Source organism: Siphateles boraxobius, unplaced genomic scaffold, assembly GCF_051911475.1.
Source record: "Siphateles boraxobius isolate OS27281-9 unplaced genomic scaffold, OSU_SipBor_1 9, whole genome shotgun sequence".
Taxonomy (NCBI): domain Eukaryota; kingdom Metazoa; phylum Chordata; class Actinopteri; order Cypriniformes; family Leuciscidae; genus Siphateles; species Siphateles boraxobius.
This window is the reverse complement of record NW_027509219.1, coordinates 26,350,145-26,370,133: the sequence shown is the minus strand read 5'-3', so window position 1 is coordinate 26,370,133 and position 19,989 is coordinate 26,350,145. Positions and strand designations below refer to the sequence as shown.

Sequence of the window (19,989 nt, the reverse complement as noted above, 5' to 3'; positions counted from 1 at the left end):
GTCTAATGCTCATCATTGTATGTTTTAGGTATGGTAATTATGTCAAGAGCTTGACAAATCTAACACGGCGTTACTCACATTGAATATCATTAAACTCTGTTTAAATACTATAAAATATACTGGGGACTCAAATGGAAAGACATTTTGCAAATGATGTGCATATGTTTCCTAAACTTTATTAGAAACTTGTTTCGAACATATGATGGACTGAGCCGGAAAAAAACTTTTAAGACTTGCAGACTATTGTTAGGGGAAGTCTGCCCCCTTTTGGAGAGGATATAGTATCATTCATCATTCACAAATCATCATAATGTACATTTAAGTTGCACACATATTTACTAAATGTAAAAAATAAACGAGACCATTGAAAATACAGCAACCTAAAAGACTAAGATGGTCAATTTTATTGTTTCATGTAATCAGGGCTCTACACGCTCTTGTGTCCATCACAAAAAAAGCGATCGTGTCTTTTCAGAAAATTTGTACTAAACCGCTCAATTCATATGGTTTTTTTTACGATCTCTTTAACTATTTGAAGCGTCGAAGTGTCAGTTGCGTAGCTGTCGGGACGTAAAGCTCTCAGATGTCATCAAAAAGATCTTCATTTGTGTTCTGAAGATGAACGAAGGTCTTACGGGGTTGGAACGACGTCAGGTGGTGATAGCTTAATTAATGACAGAATTTTCAGTTTTGGGTGAACTATCCCTTTAAGACTGTAACATTAATGGTTAAATATATCATATTTATTTATATCTAATAATCATAATTTCCACACTTATCACTTTATTGAAGATTTATTTAATATTTAAACTGGACTCTCAAAGTGACAATAAATAAATATTAAAAAAATGAACAAAGAAAAACAATAGCCTATATTGTTTGTAATTGTTATAAATTATTAAAAAGTAATAGTAAATAGTAACATGAATGTGCAGTTAGTGTGGGATGCACTTAGGTGCACGAAAGTGCAATACATTTTTTTTTTTGTGCAAAATGCAATATTTCTGGACAAAATTACCACAAAAAAAGAGGCCCATCTTGTTAGCCCATTAGGAAGTAATCATTCACACTGGTGCCCTGGATAATTTTTGCACATTCATAGTAATGTTCACCCCTAAATGCTCATACTATAGAGTTCTGGTTGCATTGCTCGAGTCTATTTGACTTTCTCGGCTTTGATCTTCTGGAGGCAGAACTCCAGCTCTTTCCCTAAGACGATTCAGTCTGCTCTGCCACACTGGCCAGGCCTGGACGCAATACCGGCTGAGGAAGCAGAACATTAAAAAGCAAAGTTAGACAGAAGCACTGTGACTCTTACTAATTAAACAAAGATTTGTCTTTGACTGAGACCATTCTTAGCCTACTGGTTTTGTTCAACATGAAAAATAAACAGATGTCAAATAAACATGAGGGAAACATAAAATGCAGTTTCTCGGTCTTGTTTCTTGTTCTAATGGGAAATGTGTCAAATGATCATAAAAATGAGAACATCCTGTAACTTTACTAAATCAGTCAGCGAGGATTAGGATTTATACTGTTATGGTTATTTGCTTTGGACTATGGATTGAATGGACTGGTGCGGATGTGTGCTGTTGAAAAGTCAACTGTTTGCCAATGATCCAATTTTTTTTTTGGTGTTTTTTTTTTTTAATGGAGATGATGTGATTGTCTCAAAGGATCCATGATGGGAAAAGTGTGAAAAACTCACAGAGAAGCTTTACCAGCAGGAACTGATCCTCCTTTTATGCAGTTAAAAGCTTCAAGAAGGTTTATCTGGGAAAGATTCTGATGTCGTTCATGGTGGGGGTTGTTGGACCAATGTCCCAGTCATTAATTGTATATTTGACTTGAATATTAGTGCGTTCTTTACCTGCGTGTAAGGAAATAACTGTATTTCAGCAGACAACACATCATATTAATCAACATAAATCACCAAAGCAATTACAAGCCCTTTGAAAAGTTTGCATAGCATCTGTGTAAATATAATATTGGAGCTGGTGGTTTTGGAAAATCTCTTGTCATTTTTGTGTGCAATATGCATTGCAGAGGGTCCATGAACAATTTGAGGCTGAATCTCTAATAATAGAAGTTCTCATAAAGTGAGCTATATGAAATGAAAGCCTACTAGCTTTGCACCTTTCTTGCGGCCCAGAGGAATGGCATAGTGAGCTTTATACCACTGCCTGTACGGTGTGCTATCCATCAGAAAAATGCAGTTCTTCACTAGGGTCTTGGTTCTCACAAGCTCATTGTTGGAGGTATTCTACACAACGTCAATAATCCTGTAATTTTGCGAATACAATCTGTGAGTTAGAGTGACACAATTAGGTGGCAGAAGAAGAAAAAAGAAAAAGAAAAAAAAAGCCAGAGAACCTCCAGAGTAGGGTTTTACCATGTCATGTTTAGATTTGGCCACAGAGAATAAATAATTCACATGGCATGATGAATGCCCTCTGTAAAAACTGAAAATGTCTATGCAACCCAAGAGACAGACATTTAAGAACAGGTCAATTCAACAGTTTTCCCTGCTCAAATTGTTTTGTTTACCGGTAATGCATTACATCAGAGACTTGACGCAAAATTTATGAGAAAATTTCCAGGCACCACTTCCATGATCTCAGTCTAAAGGCATCTCATGGTTTTAATACTTGTAAATGCGCACGCACGCGCACGCGCACACACACACACACACACACACACTTCGTGTCCTGATAACAAATAGAAAAAAATGTTAGCATGACATTTGGAAGCTACCAAAATGCTCCAATTTGTCAATTTAAAACATAAAAACGATGGCCTTGTTGACCGCTCAGTCACTCTTTCAGTAGACCATTAAAATTTTTAAACGGATGTCTCCATGTTTCAAAAAGTCAATAAAGAGATAGTTAATTTGTAGTTCTAAGACCTACAATCTGAATTTACTATTGGTAATCAGATGAATTAATAAAGTAAAAAATATTTTTTAAAAATTCACAATTTATATATTGCAATGTCATTTTTAAGTCACCAACTGTTTCATAGACAAGGCTTAAATCTCCCAGACTAAAATGCATGCTTGAGCTGATTTAACTGAAACCAATGTAATGAAATATGTGCGTCAAATAAAGAATCACATATTTGTGTTTGCAAGAGGGCGACCCAGTTCATACTTTATACCTTTTCCCTCCGGTTTTTCGGAGCTTCAGCCAGTGATCCCTGGAGATACCCGAATAGTTATGAAAAACACAAACAAATGAATTTACATTACATACTGATTATAGATGTCAGTAGGCCTAATGCCTAGAATTCAACATTTTTGCTGTAGCTAATAGCTGGAAATCAGAGGTGGACCGGGATTGAATGTGAGATTGAATAAATGCACTCAATAACGTCCACAATGGTTTTAGACACCCAAATGGATGTTCCCTCGAAGAGTCCCCTATTTAAAGTTGTTTGGCTTTTAGTATGAATATGTTAGCCTTACTGTTATCTATAAGCTAGTGTGCTCCAAAACAATGACAAAATTCACATTTAGAAAGACCAAACCCAACGGTGAAAATGAAAATCAGGTTGATGTCAGAATCCAACGTCAGATTGACGTTAATCTCCAATATTGGACAGACGTTGTATTGTGGTTGAAAATGAAAATCGGGTTGACGTCAGAAACCAACATCAGTCGGGTTCTGATGTCAAACCGACTTTCATTTCCAACCAAAATCCAACGTCGGATGCTGACGTCAATCCGACGCCGGGTTCAAACCAGACTTTCATTTCCAATCAAAATGCAACCCCTGCAACCAAAATCATCCCCTGACTAAAGTTACTACTTTCTACTCAAGGACCTCGACAGAAATGCAGTGAAGTTAAAGTAAAAAGTTTCAAGAAAAAAATAATACTCAAGTAAAGTGCAGATACTCAAAAAGTGTACTCAAGTACAGTACTCAAGTAAATGTACTTTGTTACTGTCCACCTCTGCTGCAAACTGCTCACAAACAGTAACTGCAAATATCCTGTCGCGGATATTGCGCAGCTTGATTTGATTATGTGTCTTGTAGGTTCAAGAACTTACTATTATGATTTTGTTTTTGTGTTGCAAAAGCAATACTGAACGATCTACAGGCTAAACAGCTGATTTGGATTATTTAATGTCAGGCCTGCTGTTTATTCACATGTCAAACACCCTTTGACACTTTCTGCACGCATAGCACGTAGTCAGGTCTGCATAACAAAACTAGCCAAAAGTAGCCCAACGACTATCCCAGATATCAAAACTCAAAATAAGCTATTCTCCTCCTACCTAAAATATATATTTTAGTCACTGTTATGCAAATTGAAACCACTATATCGTAGCGATCAAACACACCTCAAGGGCACAGTGGCCCACAAACTTAACATCAATCAGTTTTATCATTGGCAAAATATAAAATATTTAGTTTAAAGGCTTTCTGTTAAATATAATTAATGCAATACATTTTAAACCTTTATCCCATGTAGGGATAAGTCAAGTAAAGTCACCTTTAATTAGGTTAGGCTATATAGCGCATACAGTAGTACAGATTGTATCAAAGCAACTTTACAGTGTTAACAGGAAAACTATGAATTTCACCTGTTGTTCAGCTGAAGTCAGTTAAATGTTGACTCAGTTCTGTTGTAAATATCATCAATTATTGAATTATCACCCCGCGGCAACTGTTAGTAGCCCAAAAAGTAGCCCAATCCCACGGAAAAACTACAGACCTGGCAACTCTGGCGAGAACAGCTGCAGTTAAGTTACGTACATACTGTAGTGCCGTCTAGTGCACTTCACTATTGTTAAAAGAGACGCACAATTTGTAAGATAGGTAGTACAAAGCTGTTTAGCACAATTAATAACATTCCATCATAGATTTACTTAAAATGAGATTACACTTTATTTACATTCAAGTTCTATTTTGGTTGAATGCAAAGCAGGAGATTTCACTGCTCCAAAATGCAAAAAAGGGGAAAAAGACGTCACATCTCTACTAGACAAGTTATATTTACAACCCAAATTAGATATGAGGTTAGTTGTTTCAATAAATCATTTTAGTCCTGATGACTAAATATAGTCGAGGCCTGATATCAATTTCAACAGCAATAGAAAAAATAGTCTATCAAAAAGTGAATGATTTCTTCTTGTCTGAATGTGGACTATTAAGCCTTCTTGCTCTTCTTTGTTATGTAGCTCTGGTAGTAAAAGTTGCTGAAAAGTATAATGAGGCTGACGCAGTACGCAAACACAACTGCATTCATGGAATCAGGGAAGTCACACTCAGTGAAGAGGTTGTATCCAGTGTGAAGAGTCAGCAAGACAAACTGGACCTGGAATGAGAGGATGGAATGAGAGGTTGTTCAACAGTCCTGTTGATGTGTTATGAATGTTTACACAAGTATCAACTGCCCATCTTTTTAACAGGGCATGTCTATTGAAGCTATTTATTTTTAGAGAAAAAAAACCCCAAGAACAAAAAAACAAGGGTTTAACAAAAGGCTCTGATAGACTAAAAATATCTTTTCAAATGACCAGATTAGCAATGTGTGTGTGTTTATGTGTATTTACCAGCTGCAGTGAGGTGAGGTAGCGCTTCCACCACAGATATTTCTGCATGTGAGGCCCCAGGACGGCCAGGCCATAGTACGAATACATCACAATATGAACAAAGGTGTTCAGCAGCCCGATAAAAAATGCTGAAAGAATAGGCAAAAAGGCACACAGTTAAATTTATAAAATACAAGTTTCCTTTCGAACGGTCACTTCGTATTGCGTAGCTATACGCAGTGGGGGAAACTCCTTTTCTTCGATTTACTGAAGCCTATATGTAAAACGCATTTGCAGCTGCACAGCTAGCACACTGAGCGTCTGGCACGCTCATAGGCTGTGCTGCAGCAACTGCACATCAAATGGCGTGGGCGACTCTGACATGCAACCAATGAGCTAGCCCAACGTCAGAGCCCACCGAGGGGGCGTGGCCTAGCCTATATAGACCCCCAAATTAGCCATTATAGCAGATTTTTACTCCTTCAGCGACAGTACATATGTCCCCGAGCTTTCTACTGTTATTCACCGTCGAACAAGCCTTTTCAGCCTGAGCGAGCTTCTCTTCAGCAGACTTCGCCTGCACGCCATTGTCTCCTGACGCCGTCTCACCTGTGGCTATCCGGCGACAGCCTATATCCTTTGTTCGAAAGCTTTGTGTTTGATTTCAGATGCCTCGTTCAGCCTGCGCCCGTGCGGAGGCCGCCTGCACGAGGCAGACCAACACACGAGGTGCATTTCCTGCCTGGGGATCGACCACGCGGAGAATGCACTCTCTGCCGGCGGATGTGCGGCCTGCGAAAGCATGCCTATCTCCGTGCTGCGCAATCGGCTAGCACTCTCTCTCGAGACGGCGATGCCGCTTCAGCCACGCTGTCTATTCCAAGGAAGAAGAAGCGCCGCAGCCAACCGCAACCGGAGGGTATGGTAGTTGGTGAACGCACGCCGGCTGCGTCCCCGCGTGCTTCACTTGCTCCTGCTAGGACGACATCACCGGTCCTGTTTGTAGGAGACCAGCACCCCCCCTCCCACGTGGAGGGCCTCGTCTCCTTCGGCGGATCTCTCGAGCGCGACAACAGCCTGTCCATCGCCGCTTCGGAGGATGAGTGGCCGGGCTCTCTCGACCCTGTCACCACTTCTCAGTCTGTGGCTAGTGGTTCAGCGACCAGGACAAACTCCGACGCCGAAATGCTTCGGATCCTGACGAAGGCCGTCGCGGACCTTGAGCTAGAGTGGACCACGCCCGAGAAGCCGCCGCGTAGTCGGCTGGATGGATGGTTCCTGTCGGGGCGCCAGCAGGCCCCTCGTTACAAACCAGCGCCATTGTTCCCCGAGGTCCACGAGGAGCTCACCAAGGCCTGGCGCGCTCCATACTCGGCACGTGTGGGATCTGCAGTTTCCGCGACGCTCTCCTCCGTGGATGGTGCAGCAGAAAAGGGTTATGAGTCTTTGCCGCCCCTCGAAGAGGCCTTGGCTGCTCATCTTTGCCCGAGCACTGCAGCTAGCTGGCGAGCTAGAGCCTCTCATCCCAACAAACCCTGCCGAAACACCTCAGCCCTCGCTGGACGTATTCCGCCTCCGGTCAGGCTGCATCGGCCCTGCACACGATGGCCGTGGACGAGGCTGGCCCGGACCCGGAGGCCTTTCGAGACCTGAGAACTGCTACAGACCTAGCGCTGCGTGCTACTAAGGCTACAGCACAGGCCATCGGAAGGAACATGGCAAGCTTGGTCGTGCTCGAGCGCCATCTTTGGCTCAACCTCACCGAGATCAAAGAAGCCGACAGGACTAGATTTCTCGATGCCCCGGTTTCCAGCTCCGGTCTCTTCGGCCCGGCGGTGAAGGGATTCTCGGAGGGGTACACAGAGGCACAGAAAGCGTCCCAGGCTATGCGACACTTCTTGCCGAAACGCTCGAGCTCCACGACCAGCAAGCCCAAGCCACCGCCTTCGTCCCATCCAGCCAAACCGGTAAAGCAGGCCTCTCAGCCCCGCCCCCGGACCACCCTAAAAAAAAACAGCAAAACTTCCCGCAGCTCCCTGTTCAGTTCAGGCGGCTGGGGATTTTATTATTGTAAACAGGCCCGCAGCAGTGAGCGCGTCTTTGCAAACAAACGCCGTTTTCACGGCGACCCAAATCAAGCTCAAAAGATAGAGTCAGTCCCTCCCGCGCTAATGTATTCGGGTTTTACAGCCGCTATTTTCTAATTCCAAAGAAAGACGGCGGACTCAGACCCATACTAGATCTGAGACATTTGAACAAGGCTCTCACGAGACGGCTTTTCAAAATGTTAACACTCAAACAAATTCTCGCTTAAGTTCGCCCGGGCGATTGGTTTGTTACAATGGATCTGAAAGATGCATATTTTCATATTCAGATCGACCCTCGTCACAGGCCATTTTTGAGATTCGCCTTCGAGGGGAGGGCATATCAATACACCGTTCAGCCGTTCGGTCTGTCCCTGGCACCCCGCACATTCACAAAATGTATGGATGCAGCGCTCTCCCCACTGAAAAGTCAGGGAGTGCGCGTGCTGAATTATCTCGACGACTCGCTGGTGCTGGCGCAGTCGAGAGACGAACTGATAGTTCACAGGGATTTGATTCTCAGCCATCTAAAATACCTGGGGCTCACAATCAATGTGACCAAGAGCAAACTGACCCCCAGCCAGACTGTTGTCTTTCTGGGCACGGTTTTAGACTCGGTGACAATGAAAGTGCGGCTCACTCAAGAGCGCGCGCCTCTGAAGAAATTTCAGAAACTGCTTGGTCTAATGGCAGCTGCATCCTCAGTACTCCACCTGGGATTACTGCGCATGCGCCCGCTGCAGCACTGGCTGAAACGCCGAGTGCCAACCCATGCATGGCAGTCAAACTGCGTATTATGGTGAATCACGAGTGTTTAAGAACACTGATTCCCTGGCGGGCTCAGGACTGGTACCACATGGGGGTGACCATGGTGGTAGTTTCCAGGAGGAAGGTGTGTTTTTTACAGACGCGTCCAACCTAGGTTGGGGAGCGCTGCACGAGGGCAAGCCTGCCTCTGGCCTCTGGTCGAGCACGGAGCAGAGCTTACATATCAATTGTCTGGAAATGAAAGCAGTTGGTTTGGCCCTGAAAGCTTTTCTGTCAAACCTCAGGGGTCACCACGTCCTAGTCCGTACGGACAACATGTCAGTGGTGGCCTACATAAATCGCCAGGGTGGCAGCAGGTCAGGCAACCTGCATGCTATGGCGAGGGAACTCCTCCTGTGGGCACAAGCCAGTCTGAGCTCTCTGAGAGCAGCGCACATCCTGGGCGTCCAAAATCTGGGCGTGGATATGCTCTCACGGGGCAACGCTCCCCTAAGCGAGTGGTCCCTGAACCCTCAGACGGTCAGTCTAATATTGGAGATGTTTGGCGAGGCCGAAGTCGACCTTTTCGCCTCGAGAGCAAACACCCACTGCAGGGTGTTCTTCTCGAAGAACAGGGACGCGCTGGCTCATCCCTGGCCCAGCCGTCCCCTTTATGCTTTTCCCCCCGTTTCGATGATCCCACAGGTCATCGAACGGGTCAGGGAGAGCGGATGCCCAGTCCTTCTGGTGGCTCCTCTCTGGAAATCCAGACTGTGGTTTCCGGAGCTGGTTCAGTTGTCAGACACGATCCCCCGGCCTGTTTCAATGAGGAAGGATCTCCTCACACAGGCCAACGGAACGATATGGCATCCCCGACCCGATTTATGGGCCCTCCATGTGTGGCCCCTAAACGGGTACCCGGGGACCTTCCTGACAGAATCTTGAGCACTATCTCTGAAGCAAGGGCCCCGTCTACTCGGCGCCTGTATGCTTTGAAGTGGTCGGGTTTTCCAGCTGGTGCTCGAAAAATCAAGTTGACCCAGAGTCATGTGAGGTATCTGTGGTACTCTCCTTTCTGCAGGAGCTACTCTACTGGACGCGGGCCGCACCCCGTCCACGCTCAAAGTTTATGTGGCAGCCATCGCAGCGCAACATGCTTTGGTGGCTGGCCACTCACTGGGAAGAAATGATCTGGTGGTAAGGTTTCTGAAAGGCGCTAGGAGGATTAACCCCTCCAGGCTCCCTTCGGTGCCACCTTGGGACCTCTCCACGGTCCTTAGGGCCCTGAAGGGACTGCCTTTCGAACCGCTCCAGTCGGTTGATCTAAAGCATAGGTTCTCAAAGTGCGGCCATAACATCTGAAAAACATCTGTAAAACTGTTAAAACTGTACATTGCTTTGAAAAAATTAATCTATTCGTTTAGTGGTGTTTAGCGGCCGAAAACAGCACCGCAAATCCCATTGCAATTTAAAAGGGTATGTTGACCAAGTAATCAATATTCAGTGTGACTTAATGACAAGCTTAATAATAGCCGCGCTTCCATTAACTTTCAAATTTTTCGCCGGCGCGAACACTTGCATTTTCCTATCAACAGTGGAAACAACTTAAAATACTCTATCATTTCTGGTCATACAGAAAATAATAATACATTATTCGCAACTACTTTTATTTGTGTAAACTCATAATAACAAGAAAACATTGTGCTTTTGTAAAATAAAATAAAACAATCAGTAGCTAGCCTACGCGCTTTCATGATCTCCGTGAACTGGAGCGCGAGAACTGAAACAATATAACCTATGTAGGCGAAATCTTGAAATGTCCACTTTTAAACAAATTTGAATCGAAAACAATACCTTCTGATTATGTAATCCGTATGAAAGCTGCATTTCTCTCTAAAAGCGCATCTGCTTAACAGCGGAGATAGAGAAATGTTTTTAGCCGACACTTAGAAAACAATAATTAATAAACAATTAAAATGCCTCGCTGTTTTTTCAGACACATTTATTATCATTCGCCTATAACTCACCTATAAATCACCTTTCTGTGGGCTGTGGTTCCAGAGACACAGGCTATAGCCTATATGGCTCTTCTCATTCAGCACTGCGGGAAAAATATAAATTCCAGGTTCTAATTTGGCCTTAGAAAACCAGTAAAATCGACATGTTTTCCATATTAATTTGTGAATATTTTAAATGTTTAATAAAGGGGCAAAAAGTAGGCTAATTTAAACAAAAATCTGAAAAAGTCTGTCGATATTTACTTTTTTGCGCAGCAGTTGCTGTTGCCAGTTCAAATTAAAATGTTGGTGTTCAACTTTGCGTTTTAAAAAGACAACAACCGTTAATTTTTCGTTTTTCAGTTACGTTAAAAAAAAATAGATAATAATAGCGCAAAACATTTGCGAAAATCTGCAATAATGGAAACGTGACTGACAGGCAATGATAGATGTGAATAATGATGACTTGTTTGGTAAGCTTCTATTTTAAAAGTTTCTGTTAAAAAAAACTCGCCAGGTTTTGCCTCAGTTATGAATTAAAATGTGTTTATTGCAATAAATGTAAACTGTAGAGATGCAATCTGGTCATTAAAATTATTTCAAATGGGATTTTTTTTCAGTTTTTTTTTCTTTTTCTCCCCCGCCCCTTTGGCGGCCCTCAGTTCAATGTTTGGTTACTAAATTGGCCCTCACCTATGAAAACTTTGAGAACCCCTGATCTAAAGCCACTCTCACTAAAGACTCCACTCCTGTTGGCATTGGCATCTATCAAGCGAGTGGGAGATCTGCAGGCTCTCTCTGTGAGCCCTGCATGTTTGGAGTTTGGGAAGGATGACTCCAGAGTCATTCTCAAACCCAGGCATGGGTACGTACCCAAGGTGCTCTCAACGCCGTTTAGAGCACAAGTTATTACGCTATCAGCCCTTCCCCCTTCGGCTGAGGATGGGGAGGTTAATCTTCTCTGCCCTGTCAGGGCGCTGAGAATTTATCTGGAGCGTTCTGCGTCTTTTAGACAGTCAGAACAGCTGTTTGTCTGCTTTGGTGGCCGATCTAAGGGTGATCCAGTCACGAAGCAAAGACTGTCTAGATGGATAGTGGATGCCATTTCTATGGCCTATACATCAGTGGGTCAGGTTTGCCCTATCGGTGTCAAGGCCTACTCGACTAGAGGCATGGCCTCGTCATGGGCTTGGTCATCGGGTTTTCCCATTCAAGATATTTGTGAGGCGGCCGGCTGGTCCTCTCCTTCCACATTTATGAAGTTCTATAATATGGAGATGCCTTCCCTGCAGGCGAAGATACTTTCGGTATGATTAAGACCCGACGCCGGTGTCTGGTCTTGTCTATAAAGATTACTGTGCATAATCATATACTTAGGCCGGTTATAAAATTGTGCTAATAATCCAGACAGTGTCTGGTTTTGTTAGTATTTTCTGTCAGTTGTACTGACTCATATATATTTTTCAGGCCTGACAGTGTCTGGTCTGTTATGTATATAAATATATTTGTTGGGTTCTGGCTTGTTCTGTTAGCTCAGGGGTTCTGAGTTGCAGGGTAACCAGTTACTTAGGGTGCGGCGTTTTGCATGGCGTCCCCACAGCGTATAGCTACGCAATACGAAGTGACCGTTCGAAAGGGAACTACTCGGTTACTATCGGCACCTCAGTTCGCTGAGAGAGGGAACGAGTATTGCGTAGCCGGCCGCACTATAGTAACTCTCGAAGTTGTCGCTTCAGTCGTATAAACCTGCTATAATGGCTAATTCGGGGGTCTATATAGGCTAGGCCACGCCCCCTCGGTGGGCTCTGACGTTGGGCTAGCTCATTGGTCGCATGTCAGAGTCGACCGCGCCATTGGATGTGCAGTTGCTGCAGCACAGCCTATGAGCGTGCCAGACACTCAGTGTGCTAGCTGTGCAACTGCAAATGCGTTTTACATATAGGCTTCAGTAAATCGAGGAAAAAGAGTTTCCCCCACTGCGTATAGCTACGCAATACTCGTTCCCTCTCTCAGGGAACTGAGGTTACGATAGTAACCGAGGTGAGTAGATATTCTGTTAAAAAATAATAACAGAAAATAATAATATGCATAGCATAATTTATAATTATAAACAATTACATGCATAGCATAATTGTTACATTTAATGAGTCTAAAATATAAAAATCTGAGAGGCTAGGGAAAAAAAAGGGTCATATTAACTAATATGGATAAAAACAGATTTTTTCCAACCGTAGTAACTGACTATAACGTTAACAACTTATCAGTTCAATGTGTTTTGCATACAGGCCCATATTTTTGACTTACATTGACCTCCCGCCACAAATTTCACTCCTGCCCACCAGTTGAAGATCATGGTTGCATGATGATACATGTGTAGAAATGTGAGTTGGCTATTCTTTTTTCTTAGGATGAAAAAGACCTAAATGTGGAAATTGACAGAGAAAGCATCTTTTTTTAAACTGCATGTCTACCCTAGGTGAAAATATCTGCACTAATCATATCTGTTAAATTAGTCAAACTCACTGTATCACTAAGCTCAATGACTTTAGAGAAGAAGAACCACCAGCATACACTGGCCATCTAAAAGTAATGTTTAGAAAACAAATGCATCTTTATAGGAATGTAAAACATGATAACACTATAAACAAATTTAATTATGATTTGCAATACAGGAATTATTGGTTAGGCAACATGTCAAACAAGTGAACAGATGTAATCACCCTCATTCCCAATGGACTGCGGCTATAGTCCACAGGTTGACACAGATAACTGTAGTTTGCCAGCCATGATGTGACCAAGAACTGTGGAAAGAAAAGAAAAATACACTGGTGATAACAGCGGGTCATGAGCAGATGGATATTTTAAAGATTTGATTACCAAGTTATTTTAACAGAAGTATTTAAAATAACCTTTAAAAAAATGCACCTATATTGGATTGAACTAGAGTAATGTATAATGTACCTCATGGAACATGTAAACAGACAAACCGACCATGGCAAAGTTGTACACAATAAGCACTGCTTTTAGATTCACTGGTTCCTTGTGTTTCATAAGTTTGGGTCCGATCCAAATAACACCAAGATAGCACAAAAATATACAGATGATCGGTACAGGAGAGTGGACTAGAAGCCATCGATCCGTCCGCTTATCTGAAATAAAGTGACGGAACACAAGGAGCTTTGGATATCTGTGCATTCTAAAAGTTATTATGTTTATATTTTATGATGTAATGTTTTTATGTATTGTTATAATACAAATACTACTACATGTAGATGGTAAAACAAAGTATACAGTAAAATAAACTATAATAAATCATGAATAAAAATTTAATTATAATAAATCATTTATAATATATGAAATAAATCATACCCCCATTCTCTAGAATCCAGCGGTGCATGGATTCCACTCTCTGCCACGTTGTTTCCATAGAGGACACTAATATGATTGCTCTATTATTAAAATGAAATTCGCAAGACTAGAATTTGACAGCACAAAAGGGGGAAACACGTAAAAACAAGAGTTGTTTTTATTAACACTACTACTTTTTGCTATGCAGATAAACGTGTATACATTTAATAAATATCCCTTCTATAATAAATCTAATTAGCATAATATATTGTGTTTGTGCGTTAATAAGATCTGATATAATGAAAATGCATAGATATTTGTATGACTTCCTTGATGACGAACAAGACTGTTTGAACACAATGGTTTGAGTGAACTTCTTTAAAACGTTCTTTGTTATCCAAAACATTCTTGCAGTAAGTGCAAAATCCGATTTATTTTTAATGAAATTTAAAGTACATTGTGCGGTTTTATTTTCTACAAATGATTATTTTACAGTATATGGATTAACCCATATTTTGATAAGTCTGCAATCAACATATTGCCGGTGAACGTACCTGAGGTCGAGGACACGTACAAACGTATCGCACTATGTGGAAGAGTTCAGATCAAGCTCACGGTCAGATGGAAACTTTGAACTTCCACAAAATTATATGAGTAACGTGGGAAATAGTGCGTTATCAGTTGAAGTGCACAGAACCAAGAAAAACTTTGGACTGCACCCAGTTTTAACAGCTCACATTTCACAGTTAAAAGCCCCACCATTGCCAAGTAAAACATACATATAAATCAGATTTTCTTTTCAAATAGACCAAAGGATAAAACGTTAAACGTTCTGAAAATGTAAAGCCTTTTTCACATATGTGTTAATTATAAATATTCGCGCGTTCATTTTAAAAATATGTATGTCTTAACTCTTATTTTGACAAGCCAGTGTTAGACAGGGACGGGCGTTCAGGGAGCAAAATATGAAATCAACATGATTTAATTTACCTGTTTGACTAAATAATAATAATAATTAATATTATTATTATTATTAAGTATGCAGCTAAATTAAACAAGGTAGTGAGAAATATTGTACAAAATACATCATGAAGTAATAAGGGCATATTTATTTAAAAACAGCTTATTCTGGATTTTTAAAAAAAATCAGAGTTATTATACATTTATTATTTACTTAAAAATATACCTCATAACAATGAACTATCGCTTTAAAAATAAAACCGATGTAGGTAATATGTGTTATTATATGTGACTCTCTTGACACGATAGCAAATTTACATGATAACCACAAAACTTAATATACAGAGTAGCTTCTGTCAACAGGTTTGGCTTTAAGCGGTTGTCTTTGAGGTAGAAAAGAATTTAGTGAGGCTGAGTTGTTTGGGTCCTCCATTAGTAGCAGCACTCTTTGGCTTTTTTATTTTGTTTGACCGTTTCTCAGGGCTGGGTTTTCTCTTCTTTTCCTTAAAGAGTGTGAAATGTCAGCACAGGACAATAACATATTTTTTTTAAATCAAGAAGTGCAAAATATAAAGCACATGCAAACTCAGGAAAATATACCTTGATGTCCGCCTTGCTTGAAGATTCATAGAGCTTCATAATCTGTGTAATTTAATATACAAGATTTACATACAAAATGACAGTAATAACAACACATATATCAATACACATTTCTTGAACACAGACATGAATGTAACAGTAAACCATCATTTTATAACTATACCAAACAAACTCATTACAAAGTCTTTCATTGTCCTTCATCTAGCCTTATTTTAGTCTATCAGATCTTAGTAAAACTAAAACAGAATTTTTGAAAATTGAATTAGCCTCCAGGTTAGTTTCAGTTATGTTAGAATTTTCATTTTAAAGTTTTAGCAATTTTGTTCTGTACTTTTGTCATTTTTATATTTCTACTTGCTTTAAATAATTTGTATCCCCGTTTTTTTTTGTTGTTTAAATTTTTTTTTTTTTATTGCAGTTAGTTGCCAAGGCAGGATTTATATAATACAATAAATATTCATATAATATTTATTAGTGCTGTCAAATCGATTAATCGCATCTAACAAAAAATGTTTTGTAAATATTTGTGTACATATTATATACTTACAAACTTTTATGTTAGATGTGATTAATCACAATTAATCGATTTGACAGTACTAATATATTTATATTTTATTTTATTTCATGTCCTATTTATTTCAAATAGAGAAAGCTATACAAGTTTTACTTTACTACATCAACACTGGTTAGTTTGGCTTTGCTGTGACATCCATGACAAAACACACACCTTTTTAACCCCAGTGGATACAGCCGCCTCATGCAGAGCAGATTTACTGAGCCAGCAGGTGTTCTGCTCTCGCTTCTCTGAACAGTCAGACACACGCACGGAAAAGACAATGTAGGTTTGATGGATATGGGAGAAAATATGAACCACCTGAAAGAAAACACAGAAGACATTGATGAATATAAAATGCGTGCATTGTAACAAGTGCACAACATGACAAAAGATGTAAATCATATGTTTGTTAATTAAATTTTGAACTATTCTAAACCCAAGAACATTTGATTTGGGAAAACTCCCACCTCTCCCACAAACTGCACTGAGTGAGTTTCCAGGGATGTTTCCAACAGTTTTTGCATCATGTCACATATCAAGCCTTTATATTTACTCTCAGAGACATCAGCTTCCAAGAGCATGCTGGGTAGCTCCCACATCCCTGCCAAGAGTCCTGCAAAAGGCAAACACATGCCGCTAAATCCAAAATTGTGCAATTTTATTATATTTTCTGGAAGAAATTACTAATTCATCCAGGCAAAACTGCTGTTTCACCTTTGCTTGGTCTTTGAGTGAGCAGATATTCCATCTCTTCTCCGTCACGCTTACGTTCCACTATACAGGTTAGTGTTTGCTCCGCACGTGGAGCCTTTTTAACAGGCTTTCTTGGAAAATTCTGCACCCCCAGCTGAGGGTCCCAGTCCTCTGATAGACACAAGTTACAGCTGTCACCGGCCACTGTCAGAGAATATGAACAGACATTAGACATCACATTTTTAATTTGATGAGCTGATGTATGAATAATGATTTTTAAGATTTTTCTTAAACAAGACTTACAACAATTCTCTATGTCAGGAACAGAGTTATTGAGATTTGAGGCAAGTTTACTAAGAAGTCTTTTGGAGTCAATCTCTTGTTTAATGCTCAGCTACAATATAAAAGATATATATAATAGGTTATTTGACAGTTTTACAAGTACACTCAACGGACACTTTATTAGATGATTTAAGTGACTTTGAACGTGGCTCGGTTGTTGGTGCCAGACGTGCTGGTCTGAGTATTTCAGAACCTGCTGATCTTCCTGGATTTTCAAACACAACCATCTATGTAAACCCCAGAGATGGTTTTTTGTGAAAATCCAGGTAGATCAGCAGGTTCTGAAATACTCACTCCTGAACAGGAACCCGAGGCTGCACAGTCTGATGAGTCTCGATTTCTGCTGTGAAATTCATATGGTAGGGTCAGAATTTGGCATAAACAACATAAAAGCATGAATCCATCCTGTCATGTATCAACGGTTCGGGTGCTAGTGGTGTAATGGTTTGAGAGATATTTTCTTGGCACTCTTTGGGCCCCTTAGTACCAACTGAGTATTGTTTAAATGCCACAGCCTACCTAAGTATTGTTGCTGACCATGTCCATCCCTTTATGAACAGTGTACCCATCTTCTGATAGCTACTTCCAGCATGTCTCAAAGCTCAAATCATCTTAAACTGGTTTTTTGAACTTGCCAATGAGTTCACTATACTCAAAATGGCCTCCACAGTCACCAGATCTCAATCCAATAGAGCACCTTTGGGATGTGGTTGAACGGGAGATTTACTTCATGGATGTGCAGCCGACAAATCTGCAGCAACTGAGTGATGCTATCATGTCAGTATGGACTGAAATCTCTGAGGAATGTTTCTAGCACCTTGTTGAACCTATGCAATGAAGAATTAAGGCAGTTCTAAAGGCAAAAGCTACTACTAGGTGTACCTAATAAAGTGGCCAGTGAGTGTATATTGGTGACAGCTGTTCAGCAGTACCTTCCTAAATGCATGACAGTGGGACTTAATGGGACACTGGCTGCAAAGAGGAGATTTTGGGGTGCAGACTCTGGCCCCTAACTCCATCATAGCCTGATTAAAATCTCCAGGTCTCTCTCGGTCAACAAGTGTATCAGCAATTTTCCTGAAATAGGCCAATAATCATCACAATTAGGTCCAACTTTTTACAACTTAGACCAAAATTTTATTAACAGTAAATCTACTTGATGGACCTTTCAGTACCATAAAGCATCTGTTACAGTGGGACTGCTGCTGTCCGCTCCTATGGCTCGAACGCGACACAGAACGCGAATTACATTTCCATCAACTGCACCCGTCACCTGGAGAACAACAAACACCATTGGAACAAACATCATTCACAGCTAAATATCCACAGTGTTTAATACCCTGACAATACAGTGCTGCAGTTGATTTCAATTGATCACACAAGTAAATAAATAAAGAACCACATTTGAAAGTGCTCCAAATCAGTTGCATCAATAAAAAACAGTTACCTGTCCAAGTGCTATAGAACCGATTGCCCCGGCGGTGTAACGTCCGACCCCAGGCAACTGTTTCAGTAGTCCCGCTGTGGTCTTTGGCATCTGTCCATTCAGTTCTGACATCACCTATTTTAAAGAATCATGCATAAAATGTCTTTATAATATCTGCAGATAAAAAAAGGCAAACTTCTAAATCTTATCTAGATTCTGCATTACTACGTTTAAACCTACTTTCTGAGCGCCTTCATGCAGCCTGCGTCCTCGAGAGTAGTATCCAAGACCAGCCCACATTTGGTTCACTTCCTGCAGAGAGACAACAACGCACAACTAGTGTCAGATGCTCACCGTGTCTCCGTCTGTTTATTTTGTGTACATCTATAGATTTAACTATCACCTCCAGAGTAGCTGCAGCAAGTTTTTCCACAGTCGCCCATCTCTAAAAAATAAAGACGTAGAAACAGCATAAATATATGGCAGCTATGAGAGGAGAAATCACAGCTAAGGAGCTTGTCTACCTTCATCCATCTGTTATAGTAGTCTATCACTGTGGCAACTTGAGTCTGTTGTAACATGATCTCTGAGACCCACACTGAGAACAGCATGAGAAAAAAAACTAATTAAGGATTTAATAATAAAAAAGGATTTAGGTTATGATCATCATGACATTAAAACCCTTTGTTTCATACCTGCATATGTCCTGATATTAATGTCTGGTTCTGTCAAAGCCTGTATGGATTACAGCATAAGAACAACAATAAGGCAAAAATCCTAATCAATGCAATTAAACATTTTGTAATAGTGTTTGTAATGGCATTTCCTTCATTTTGAAGCATTAGTTAAGCCACTGACACAACTAATGCAGCCAACATTTTATTGAAAATGTTTAATTTAATAATTCAACTTTAACCAAAAAATATACATGGTTTATGGACAATTCAAAGATACGTAATATATTTATTTTTAGGCCTATAATTTTTTTTCCCTGCAGTGTTAAATTAAAAAAAGAATTCTTAAGTAAAGGTAGCTGTACATTAAGGGCCCTTTAAATATGGTCAACAATGGTGTTATTTAATCATTAACAATATTAGATGCCTTTACCAATGTTCTCCAGGGAAGCTCTCTCTTATTTTGATCATACCACAGCAGCAGGTGAGAGCGGAAAAGAGAGATTTCACATGAATCATGGAAAAAGTGGAATGATGAAGGGTCAGTTTCAGATGGTTCCTCTGATGGGAATAAGAAATCAAGTAAAACTCAAACACTATAACGTTTTAAAGGCAATCATGGAGTTGCCTTGAAGTCGTGTCTCTGCACAAAGAGAACCACTCACCTTCTTTAATGGCATGCTTTGATTTCTTCTTATTGCTGGATTTGACCACCTCTGTATTTTCTAGAGCCGCTGTCTTCCCCTTCTGCACTGCTGATCTTAACCTGCTCATAGCGCTGAACGAATCGTTCACTACTTAAAACTTCAGATTAAGATCAAGCACAAACTGAAAAAGTACATCAGTCGGGGGGAAAACATCACACATTAAAACATACTGCTGACAGTAAGGGGACGCAATCTTTCATAACATGCAGCAGTTTGCGTTCCCGCCTTCTGTTTCACTTCCTGAAGGGCGGGGCGTGTTTGTACCAATAGCTGACACTGGAATGCCTCGTCACTGTATATTTAAGAAATGTTGGCGTGG

The 19,989-nt window shown here is 40.8% G+C and overlaps 2 protein-coding genes across 3 annotated transcripts; both read right to left on the bottom strand.

The window, feature by feature from the left end:
* Window positions 1–4,865: 4,865 nt before the first annotated feature.
* Window positions 4,866–14,454, bottom strand: elovl8b (ELOVL fatty acid elongase 8b). 2 transcript variants are annotated; one of them, XM_077222946.1, is made up of 8 exons: window positions 14,267–14,454; window positions 13,734–13,839; window positions 13,326–13,513; window positions 13,085–13,165; window positions 12,888–12,944; window positions 12,669–12,783; window positions 5,558–5,685; window positions 4,866–5,319 (listed from the first exon to the last, which is right to left on the bottom strand). In XM_077222946.1, exons 2-8 carry the CDS (start codon window positions 13,789–13,791, stop codon window positions 5,152–5,154), a joined length of 795 nt encoding a protein of 264 aa, XP_077079061.1. In that variant the 5' UTR covers window positions 13,792–13,839; window positions 14,267–14,454; the 3' UTR covers window positions 4,866–5,151. The 2 variants fall into 2 exon arrangements, with proteins under 2 accessions (XP_077079061.1, XP_077079062.1); XM_077222947.1 differs by having other exon boundaries at window positions 13,734–13,799; window positions 14,267–14,433.
* A 347-nt stretch (window positions 14,455–14,801) lies between these two features.
* mutyh (mutY DNA glycosylase) lies at window positions 14,802–19,905 on the bottom strand. Its single transcript, XM_077222939.1, has 15 exons — window positions 19,629–19,905; window positions 19,397–19,524; window positions 18,985–19,024; window positions 18,814–18,887; window positions 18,693–18,734; window positions 18,530–18,601; window positions 18,311–18,424; window positions 18,039–18,136; window positions 17,796–17,940; window positions 16,825–16,915; window positions 16,543–16,725; window positions 16,296–16,441; window positions 16,000–16,146; window positions 15,273–15,314; window positions 14,802–15,175 (listed from the first exon to the last, which is right to left on the bottom strand). The coding sequence occupies exons 1-15, from the start codon at window positions 19,735–19,737 to the stop codon at window positions 15,044–15,046; spliced, it is 1,563 nt and encodes a 520-aa protein (XP_077079054.1). The 5' UTR covers window positions 19,738–19,905; the 3' UTR covers window positions 14,802–15,043.
* Window positions 19,906–19,989: the final 84 nt, after the last annotated feature.